Raw genomic sequence first — 11072 nt, 5'->3', positions numbered from 1 at the left:
CACATCAAAGACATCCTGTGTGACCCGGCAGAGGGGTGAGGGGAGTCCCTGCCATCTCTGCCTCGGTTCCCTCATCTGTTAAGTGCGGTTGTAACATGACCTGAGACGGGCCAATTTTTCAGACAGAACGGACACCATACCTTGTTCCAGGAACTTTAATATTTGTGAGATAAAGTTCTGGCAAATACACACCTTCCCCAGTGCTCTGCACCCTGCCTGGGACAGATAAGCAGGGTGGGCTCTATCTCGTACGAACACAAGCACATGCCTACTCCCGGCATAGACAGAAATCTGTTCTGTTTACAAGTACAAGCAGCAGCTGTAGCCAGGGCTGTCGGGTTGGAGGGCGGAGCTGGTCCCGCTGGGCGCTGACCGGCTGGGGACGGTTATCCACGCGGACCCTGGCCCCATCGAGGTGGGCCTTGCGGTAGGTAATGAGGCAGGCATCCTGAGCCAGAGGGGCCCTGGCACCCCACCCAACACCAGGGTCAGGGGCTCTCTTTAGGCCTGGGTGGAGTTCTCAGGAAATCCCTAGGAGCAGTCCCTAGGAGCAGGCATGGGCCCTGGTCACGCCTCATGGGCTGTCTCTGGGAAAAAAATTTCACGGCATCGCTGTACTGTATCCTGTGGGGACACCACACTGTGGCCGACGGTCCGGGGGTCAGCGTAGATCTCAAAGTCATTCCCACCCTGCACACAATGAAGGGCAGAGAAGACACATACATATGTGGTACCTGGAGGAGTTGCCCAGGGCTAAGGCCCATCACACACCCTGGCATGGGGCCCTTCCCCATATTGGCTCCGGCAGAGCTGCCTCTCCCCCTACCCCTCAGAACCACCCAGAACCCCATCTTTTCAGTCTTCACCAGACCTGCCCTGATTTTCTGTGTGGCATGGGACAAGTGACCAGCCAGCGCTAGGCCCCAGTCTTCCAATCTGTGTAATGGGGTTGGCGAACACAGGCTGTTCTCCGGGAGTCTCCTGGGAATGTGCTCTGTTGCCCTGCGTCCTAGCTTTGACCCGGGCACAATTTGGGGTGGAAGGCACCTGGATGCGCCACACTCACAGGGCTGGTCTCGTTCCCAAAGAAGTGAATGGTGTCGAAGCTGTCCTGGTCCAGGCTGTCCAGACAGTAGCGCTTGTCCCAGCCCTCGGGGAAGACGTCAAAGCTGATCATGCCTCCTGTGGGGGGGTGGTAGACAAGACTAACAGAGGGGTGGCCGATGGGGTGAACTTGGGCAAGGTGCTTCATTCATTCATTCACTCACTCATTCATTCATTCAACCACCCTTGAGTGCCTGCTCAGAGCCAGCCACAGGGCATGGGAGACTCAGGATTCTCACTGAGTTGTGATCCTGGTGGGGAGAACAGGCAGTCAACAAGCCAGACCAGCACTGCTGGGGAGACCTTTCCGGGAGGTGGTACTAAGGGCTGAGCCAGAGTGGCAATAGCGGGGAATCAGGCCTAGTCCTTGCCTGCTATGGTGGAGAAGGGCATGGAGTTTCCCAGCACTAGAGAAGGCTGGGACAGGGAAAGGGTTAGGCCATGCAGGCCCTGGGGTCCAGGAAGGGCTCTGAGCAGGGGTATCCCTCTGGACACTAGGCAGTGGGAGGACAGCTATGTTAGTTAGCCCGAGTCCAAGAACTAATTTGGCAGAGGTGTGAACCGTGGTCAGATTCAAGAAGCATTCTGGATATAGGCCCTGGGACTTGCTAGTGGACTGCACTTGGGAAGGGGTGAGGAGAAACACTGAGGGAGATGCTTTGGTTTTCTGACCTGAGCAATTAGGAGGGTGGCAGGGTGTGGACTGGGTTTCGGTGGGTAAGACCGGGTGGGGGGGTGGCAGGAAGGCTTTCTAAAGGCACTGGGAGCGAGGCCGTGGACTGGCTTCTGTGTCAGGCTCTCATACCCTTCCCAGGATGAATGGATGGATGTACCTCGAGAGAACCTCAGCCCTTTGCCAGCAAACTCTGTTTTCAGGGCTTCCACGAACTTCTCGCGAATCTTCTCCTTCTGCAGGTGGGGAGGGAACAGACTGAGGCTCAGAGGGTTGCTGTGTGCCAGGCCCTGTGCTGGGCACACAACTGTGGGAGCTCAGGGTCTCCGAGGTGGATACCGTGATCCCCCCTTTACAGATGAGGAAACCGAGGCTCAGTGAATGGCTGTGCCTTATTCAAGGTCATCCAACCTTGGTGGCAGAGCCAGGGCCTGAATCCAGAAGTCTGTGACTGAACTTGGCCGGAACCTGCCAATGGGGGTGTGGTCAGGGTATCCAAAGGAGCCCTTGGAGTGGAGGCATGAGGAGGAGTTTGAGGGGATGGGGCAGGCCCAAGTCCCAAGGTCCACCTCAGGGCAGGGCTCAGTCCCAACTGCTCTCCCCAGCTCAACAAGCAAATCGGACATGAGAGATGAGCATGAGGAGCCAGGAGCAGGTGAAGCCCTGTTACAGCACAGCAGTGGGTGCTGGGAGGTCAGCAGGATGCCAGTCATAGCCACAGCACCAGCCACACGGCGACGTGGACTGGGCACCTCCTATGTGCAGGGGGTTGGGGGACTCAGCAGTGCTGAGGAGTCCCCTGCTGTACCCCACTCCTGGGTCAGGACCTTGTAAGTCCGCAGCAGATCTGCAGACCTGGACTAAGGAGGCATTTGCTCATTAGGCCAAGGACCCCTGGCCTGGCCCTGTTGGGGCCACGGGCAAACAGCCATGCAGGGCCTAGCAGGGCAGCATCTTGGCTGCCATGCTAACAGGGGCCAGCACCACACGGGTGGAAGGATCGCGCAGTGCAGGGGCAGTCCCCACCTTGCCGAAGGAGCAGCGAGAGCCTGATAGGACAGCCAACTCACAGATGGCCTGGGAGAGAGTCTGGACACATCCTGGGGGAACTGAGAACCACTGAGATTTTGAAGCAGGGGAGTAGAGTGCTAGCCCTGCATTTCAGTCAGTCCAAGTTGGGTAGGACTGGAATGGAGAGAGGCAGGCAGTGGCCAGTGGTTTGGGGCCTGATGTGGGCCAGGAAGGACATGAGTTTAACGCCTGATGTGACCCAATATGAGAGAGAAAGGCAGGCCCCATGGGTTCCAGGCCTGGTTGTGTGACTTTTCTGAGCCTATTTCCTGGGCTAAAGGATGGAGAGGTAATGAATGAACCCTCTTTTCCTCCCTCTCCTAGAAAAGCAGAAAAGTGGGATGTGAAGCCCCTGCCTACTGTACCCTTGCTGTCCCAGCAGGCAGGTGGGTCCCCAGGGAGGTTAAGAGTCCCCACCAGAGGCCACTCTATGGGCCCAGGGTTAGAGTTAAGGGTGCCCCAGGATGGCTGTTATCTCCTGTCTCTGGAGAATCAGGCTGACCACTGGATGGCCCCGTGTGTCAAGTCCAGCCTTAGCAAGGACCAGCACTGTGACCCTGAGCTTAGTTACTTAGCCTCTGACCTCAGTGTCCTCATCCAAGGAAGGGGACTGACTATCTGCCCTTGGGATCTGAAGGACTGAAGGAGAATAGAACACTTACATGGGATCCTGGCTGGTGTAGGTCACACAGATCAGGAAGTTTGTGCCCTCCCCTCATACTGGGGCAAACAAGAGCCAGAAAGACAAGTGAAGACCCTGGGAGCTGTGGGAAGGGTCAGTGTTGTGTCAGACTTCCACCTTGCCCAGTAATTACAGCCCATGGGATGGGGACTGTGCTTACCCCCCACTCTATAGATGGGACAACGGAGCCACACGGTAGTAAAGCCACTTTTCTAGGCTGCTCGGCAAGCAGGAGGTGGGGCTGAGATCGAAACTGGGTAGCCTGAGTAGAGGCCATCCCTCAATATGTGTATGGGAAGGGCCTTTGGTCAGTGGTCAGTCTTCACCACCCCAAAAAGAAAAGCCTCCATGCCTATGGGCAGTGCCTACCATAATCCTTGGGACATGGAGTGCAGAACAGGGGTGGGCGTCAGTGAGCAACCTTGAGAGTCCTACCCTCAGGGAAACATCAGAGGGTAGCAGATGGAGTTCCAAGTTTAAATCTTTGCTCTGCAACCAATTCCCTATGTGACCTTGGCAAGTCATTTCCCCTCTCTGAGCCTCAGTTTCCTCATTCATAAAATGGGGACAACACCACCTATTTCATTCATTCAGAACGTATTTCTTGAGCACGTGCCAGGCACAGTGGGTCCAGCAGTGAACAGCCACAGGAATCCTGGCCCTTAAGGGGCCTACAGCTTCAGTGGGGGAAACACACAGTAACCAAGATTTGAAAAGTAGGTGATTGAGTGTATTAGTGGGTGGTGATGGCTGCTTGGGGAGAAATAAGACAGGAGAGAAGCAGGAAGTGCAGAGGGTGCAATGTTAAATGGATGAGAAAGTGACCTGAGCAGATGTGAAGAGGGGGAGGGGATGAGCAGAGGGAAATGTGTTCAAGGTGGAAGCACAGCCCCCAAGTGGCTATCTCCATCTCCATCTGCTATCTCCAGAATCAGCAAGGAGGATGTGGTTGGAGTGGAGACAGCAAGGGGGAGAGAAGGCCAGAGAGAACACCAGTGGGAAGAGCCTTGGATGGGTGGACTTACTCCATTCCTGAAAAGGCCGGGTGAGTGGTGGGGATGACAAGCAAAATGCAAGTCAAGGTCTAGCAGGGGCAGCATACCCAAAGGCAAGAGAAATACTGGAATGTTCCAAGAACAGATGCACGGAGAAGGCTGAAGGGGGTGGACCCGAGCTGGGCAGACCCCTCAGGGCTCAGGGTACCATAGGAGGGGTTGCAGCATTGCCCACTCCTTACAAGCAGGGAGTGGATAGGGATGACAGGCTCTAAAAGGCTCTCAGTGGCACCACTGGAGGACAGACTGGCAAGGGTTTATAGGGGGGGGAGTAGCCTGGGGGAGAGACACACAGGTGAACAGATTTGAGACCACTCCAGAGGCTGAATTAAGAGGTATTACTGCTGGGCTCCACATGGGTGGGAAGGTAGAGATGATGTCCTTGGCTAAGTGGTGGCTGCTGGTGCTGCTCACCAAGGGAGGGAAACCAGCCATATGGGAAAGATGCAGGAGTGTCCACACCATGGCACATGGTGGCTGTCCCAAAGGGTATTGGTTGAATCAGAACGCCACCCCCTACCCCCCGATCCATCTTGCTGATGAGAAAGCAAGGGCCCAGAGAGGCCGCATGACCCAGGTCCTATAGCCTAAGGTTGCACAGTTGGTGGCACCTTGTCTAGTTCGGAGAACTCGATTCGCTCCTCCAGGGTACAGCTCCGGCCGATGGGTGAGATGTTCAGCATGCCATTCCGGAACTCGATGAAGGTTCCACTGATGGTCACAGGAGCAAGAGGGAGGGCAGGGAACCAGAGAGAAGAATGGCCCTGAATTCAAATCCAGCCCCCTCTGGGACCACTGCCTCCTTGGACCTCACTCGGGACAAGAATCCACACACCAATAAGTTGGGGCCCTGGCACCTGCAGGTCCCATCTGAGAGACCTGCCCCTGTCCTCCCTCAGGCCTGGGGTGGCGGTGGGGCGGGGGAGGCTGGATGCAAGGCTGGGAGGGGTCTCACCGCTTCTTGGGCAGTCTGAGCAGAGCCATGTAGCGGAGGCAGAAGTTGATCAAGTCCTGCAGCAGCTCCTCCCCCAAGTGGTTCTGGATGGTCTGGGTAGGGAACATGGGGCTCTGAGTGTGGTGGGCACACACCCTCCCCCATCCCAGGACAAAGGCCCCCATGGGGTGTGCCACTACCAAAAAGGGTCCCAGGTTAAGGCCCTGGGGAGTACTGACCTGCTTGGAGAGCAGTCGTCCATGCTTATACTGCACTGTCCCATTCTCAGCAAACACATAATCAAACTTCTCGATGACTTCAGGGGTACATAGGAGCCAGGAAGAAAGAGAGTGTGAGACCACCCAGAGCCAAGTACGGGGATAAAGGCCACACTCCTTGGTTTGCCATTCAAAGCCCATTTGTTCCATTTTAAGCCTGCTTTCCTGGGCTCTTCACCTTCAGCTTTTTTCCCAAACAAGCAAACAAGCCAGTCAGTCTCTGGGCCCTGGTTCACAAGGGTCCTTCAGCCTGGAAGGCCCTCCCCTCACTTCCCCTTCCCCCTCCAAGATCCCGCTTCTTCTTCTGGAAGGCTTCCCGGACTCCCCAGCAGAGGGCGCCATTTCCATTGTGCTCCCACAGCTCGACGGCCCAGGGGGTGCCGCTGGGTTTTCCAGTTTCCATCAGTGTTCTGGAAGGCTGGTTGCATGGGGGGAGTTATCAGCTCTAGCTGCCACAGTAAGTGGCTGGATGGGTCGGTGGAGATGCAGACGTGGACACACAGGGAGATATTTCCAGAGTGGCTGATAGAATGCACAAGGCGGTGAGGAGAAAGGGAAAAGTCAAGTTTCTGGTTTGAGGACTGGAGGGGTCTGCCTCAACTGAGCTGATATGGGAACTCAGCTGTGAACAGATGCTCTGGGTCCCCGGGGGCCCTTCAGAATCCTTCTCTATTAAATGGGATAACCGTGCCCACCCTAATGTGTGGTTGTGACCATGCAATGAAAAGAAGTCAACACATGGTCATTTTCAATCTGACCATGCGCATTTTAAAGAGTAAACACAAGAGACTCAGCCGAGGGAGCTGAGGATGTAAACTATCCCAGGGCATGATTCTGCAGGCTTTGTTCCCTGCCCTCTCTCCAAAGCCTGACACAGTGCCTGGCACATGGCCCGTGCTCACTATGCATCAGTGATGGAGAGATCTGGCTGTTTCCTCTACTTCCTCTGCCCCACATAAGCGGGGCTGGGTCTTTGAAGGCACACAGGTCCAAGGACCTCCCGAACTCCCGAACTCCCCACCTCCACCCAGACTGTGGCACTGGCTCTGGGTGCCCCTCCTACCTTCATCCCCCTCTCCCAGCTGCTCAGCAATCTTAGAGTAGTCGGAGCCGCCCACCACACCGATCTGCACCCTACTTCGCAGCTTCTGCAGGAAGGCAGCCACCTCAGGGTCAATTTTCTGCAGGGGGTTGGGTGGGAAAGCACAAGATTTCTGGCTGTCAGCATGTCTGGGACCTCCACTCGGCCCTCACTCAGTGCTCAGAATCCAGGGAGCCCATGTTCCATCTGAATCTGAGCTAGTTCAAGGTTTAGAAGCCAGACCTCAAAATTAGAAGCAATGGGTTCAGATGCTGGCCCAAGTCTCAAATGCAAGCTGATCTTGAGCAATTGGCTTTGCTTTCTTTGCCTTAGTGACTGCCTCATTTATAAAAGGGGGATCAAAGTAGCAACCTGTTGCTATGGAGGTGGTCACTACTAAGATTAAATGAGATACTTCATGGAATCGAACAAGCAATTAGCTGGTGACTAATCACATGAGGATTCCCCAAGGAAGTGAAAACTAATGAGTTACACTCCATGTTTTCAGACTTTCAGCTATTTAAAGCTGCCAGTGCCTACAGTGAATTGAATGACCATATCAAATGCTGCCAGTGAGAGTGTAAATTGGTGCAACCACTTTGGAGGATAGTTTGGCAAGATCTATGAAAACTTATGCATGCACCCTGTCACCCAGAATTTCCACTTCTCTTGCCTGGGTGTATATGGAAGTTCACTAGGTATGGTTTACCATAGTGAAAGCCTGCAAACAACTCAGGCTTGTCAACCAGAGAATGGTAAATACCTGCTCTGAAATACTATACTGTGGTTACACAGAGTAAGGCAGGCCTGTGCTTCCAATAGGGGAGAGCCCCTAAGACATGCTGTTAACTGCCAAAAACAAGTTGCAGGGAGTGCCTGGGTGGTACAGTTTGTTAAGTGACTCTTGGTTTCGGCTCAGGTCTTGATCTCAGAGTCCTGAGATCAAGCCCCAACTCCAGGTCAATGCTCAATGCAGAGTCTGCTTGAGACTCTCTTCCCCTGTCTGCCCCCTCTGTAAAATAAGTAAATAAATCTTAAAAAAAAAAAAAAAAAAGGCAAGTTGCAGAAAGCACACACAATATATCACTCATTAAAAAAAAAAAAAAAAAGGAAAGGCTCACAAAAACTGCTTAATATTGTTCTGAGAAAACAGAAATCTAGATGAAGATCTGGAAGGAAGCCACAACAGGCAACCACCCAGGCTGGCCTGGGATTCTGATGTAGTCAGAGAGGACTTTAGCCTTCTGTTTTCATGCTTTACAGGAGAATCCTGAATATGTGTCTAATTAAAAATTAACTTCTATTTATCTATTTATTTCTAGCTTATTTATTTACTTATTTATTTTAGTAATCTCTATACCACCTGGAGCTAGAATATGATCCTCAGATCAAGAGTCACATGCTCTTCTGAGTCAGCCAGGCACCCCCAAAATTAACTTTTAAAAAAGCACTAAGGATAGGGCTTGGTATTAACACCGGTGGACAGCAATAACACAGTGTTCTTGTACAGGTTCCTGGGTCAGTGGAGCAAAGGGTCAGAGGGAGGGACTGAGGCTGTGCCTTAGACCTTGCTGCCCTCTCTCTACTGTCCTTTTTCTCCCATCCCTGAGGGCCGTGGAGGGAGGGCACCCTGATTCCTTCTTGTGCCCCCAGAGCCTAACCCAGGGCCCTCTCATAGGGCAGGCAGGGGGGTGCATTCAGGACCTAAGAGAGGAGGTTAAGACCTGGCCTCCCATCAGCCTCTGCCCTGAAGCTCAGCCCTATGGCTCCCTGCTCTAGGGGATCCCAGTTGTTCTCCTTATGGCCCGACTGGAGAGCGGAATACCCTCAGGACTGGCAAGAGGCCTGTTTATTTTTATGTACCCAGCTGGTGAGGACCAGTCTAGGGGGTCACCTAGGGTGAGAGGTAAAGCTAGGAAAACTGAGCGTGGAGCAGAATTTGGAGGATCAACATAGTGACAAGTCTTCAGAAGAGCTGTACCCTCCCTGGGCCATAATACCTTCACAGTGACCACGCTGGGCCCGGGATGCTCACCTCCAGGTGGGCGGAGCCCAAAACTCATCTGAAAAGGTACAGAAGCCCTACTTCCCTCCAGAACGGAGGCTGGGAGGTAACGTGGGTGAGGAACTTGAGAACCAGACCTAGGCCCAGGCCTGTAGAGGTCGGGTGGGATGGCTCCAAGCCCCCGCACTCGGTTCCGATGCTTGGGCGCGCGTGTCGAGCCCCGTCTAAAACCCTGGGCTCGGATGCCAGCTTCGGGCCACAGGTGTGTCTTAGGGGCGGGAGCCGGGGCTGGGGAGGCGGGGGCGTCGGGGACCAGGCCTCGGCGAGAGGAAGCCTGAGCTGGGGAAGGGAAGCTAGGTCCCCGCTCGCAGCCTCCTCCCTCCAGCATCCCACCCGCCCCGACGCTCCCGGGCAGGAGGTGGGCGCAGGTGCTCGGGGGCTGCGACGTGGGGACCGGGTCCCCATCACTCCCAGCGGACGGCCGTGGGGCGTCAGGGGCCGCGGACCGCTGCATCCCACACTCGGTCCTGGAGGGCCCCGGGGTCACCACTTTGGGCCTCTGAGCGTCCGCGCGACACTCCCGATGGGAGGCGCTGAACGTCGGGGCCTTACCTGGCGAGCCGGCGTGAGGGTCCCGTCCACGTCAAACAGGCAGAGGACGCGCTCCTTCCTGCGGGCGCCCTCAGCGGCGACGGCCATGGCTGCAGCTCCGCGCGCGCGGGAGACGCCGGGGATGCGGCCGCCGGAGCCGCTTCGGAAAGAGGCTGGACCGGGCGGGGCCTGGGGGGGCGGGGCCAGCCGGCAGGGCCGCGGGGCCCGCCCGCGAAGGGGCGTGATCAGGGCGTGATCTCGGCGGGAGGGGCGGGGCCCGAGCGGACTCAGGAAGGCTGATTCTGATTGCGTCCGGAGGGCAGGGGGCGGGGCAGGGGGCGGGGCAGGGGGCGGGGCAGAGCGCGGCGGATTGGTCGGACGGGCCCAGACCAGACGGGGGCGGGGCCTGGGCCTGGGCCCAGCGGGAAGTGAGGGCTAGAACCCGGAAGAGGGGAGCGGGGCTTCCGCGGGTTGCTTCGGAGTGTATCTGGTCGAGAAGGGGCTGGCCGGGGGCGGAGCCTCGAACCCCGCAGTGCAGGGGGAGGGGGCGGGGGCGGGGGCGGGACTCCAAGGACCCGAGCTGTCCCCGATTCTCCCTGCCTGCCATCTATGACTCATTCCCTCGTTGCTAATCCCTTTGCCCTACAAATTTTAAGCTTTAAGTAATCTGATGGCCTTTGCTCAGGCTCTGGACTTTGCCAGATGGCCTTACTCCTCCCGCTGTCATTCTGTCCACCGCATGAGGCCCAGTTCATGGTCTGCCTCCTTAAAGAAACCTTCCTGGATCCCTCTTTTCGCAACCATTTAACCATCACATTGACTTTATGGTCAGTCCTAGGTTGTCCGCTACTATGTGACTTTGGCCAAGTCACTGCACTGAGGCTTTGTGTCTCCATCTGTAAAATAGGAAGAATATCACCTACTTTGTAAGGTTGCTGTGCACCTGCAAAGAAATAATAAATATAATGGAGCCCACATGGGACCTGGTGCTCGGCAGACCTACGCCAAAGGAGAATTTATACAGATGTGCTTGATATTGTTACTGATTAAACAGCTATTGGCACGTCAAAATGATGTAGTTTTGGAGTACAGGTGAGGTTTGGTGGGGTGAGGTCTGGAGCCCATGACCACGAAAGAATTCTTGAGACTTCTTTGATCAAAATGGTGGTTTTATTAAAGCACAGAGACAGGACCTGTGGGCAGGAGGAGCTGCACTGGGGTTGTGAGGAGTGGCTGATTATATATTTGGGAGTTGGGAGAGGTAAGGAAAAGGGAAATTTTCAAAAGAACTTTCATATGCTAAAGAGGACCTGCAAGATACTGGAGGCCTTGCCTTTGTCAGGTTAAGGTTGTTTTTCCTTCTTGCAATGCATTAACATTAAGATAGTTGGGAGCTTCCTGGAGAAATGTTACACTCCACTTCAAGTAGCTGTCAATAGGCTGCATTTAATTGTATCTACATTTCCTTCTGGAAGCTAGGATATTGATAAAAATGCTTTGTTCTTGTAAATTACTAAAACATTTGTAAGCTGAGGGAGATTTATGTCTTGCAGGATTGTGATCTCTGTAAGTTAACTATTTGTTTTTCCCTAGCTTTA

General features: G+C 54.8%; 1 protein-coding gene across 1 annotated transcript; it reads right to left on the bottom strand.

Annotated features, from left to right (window-relative positions):
• Positions 1–139: 139 nt before the first annotated feature.
• Positions 140–9659, bottom strand: PMM1 (phosphomannomutase 1). Its single transcript, XM_077914348.1, has 8 exons — positions 9496–9659; positions 6861–6978; positions 5759–5835; positions 5541–5632; positions 5197–5296; positions 1938–2013; positions 1067–1182; positions 140–690 (listed from the first exon to the last, which is right to left on the bottom strand). Exons 1-8 carry the CDS (start codon positions 9580–9582, stop codon positions 568–570), a joined length of 789 nt encoding a protein of 262 aa, XP_077770474.1. The 5' UTR covers positions 9583–9659; the 3' UTR covers positions 140–567.
• Between the last annotated feature and the right edge of the window lie 1413 nt (positions 9660–11072).

Source organism: Canis aureus, chromosome 11 (assembly GCF_053574225.1).
Source record: "Canis aureus isolate CA01 chromosome 11, VMU_Caureus_v.1.0, whole genome shotgun sequence".
Classification (NCBI taxonomy): domain Eukaryota; kingdom Metazoa; phylum Chordata; class Mammalia; order Carnivora; family Canidae; genus Canis; species Canis aureus.
Note: the sequence above shows the minus strand (reverse complement) of the source record. Positions and strands in the feature narration are given on the sequence as shown.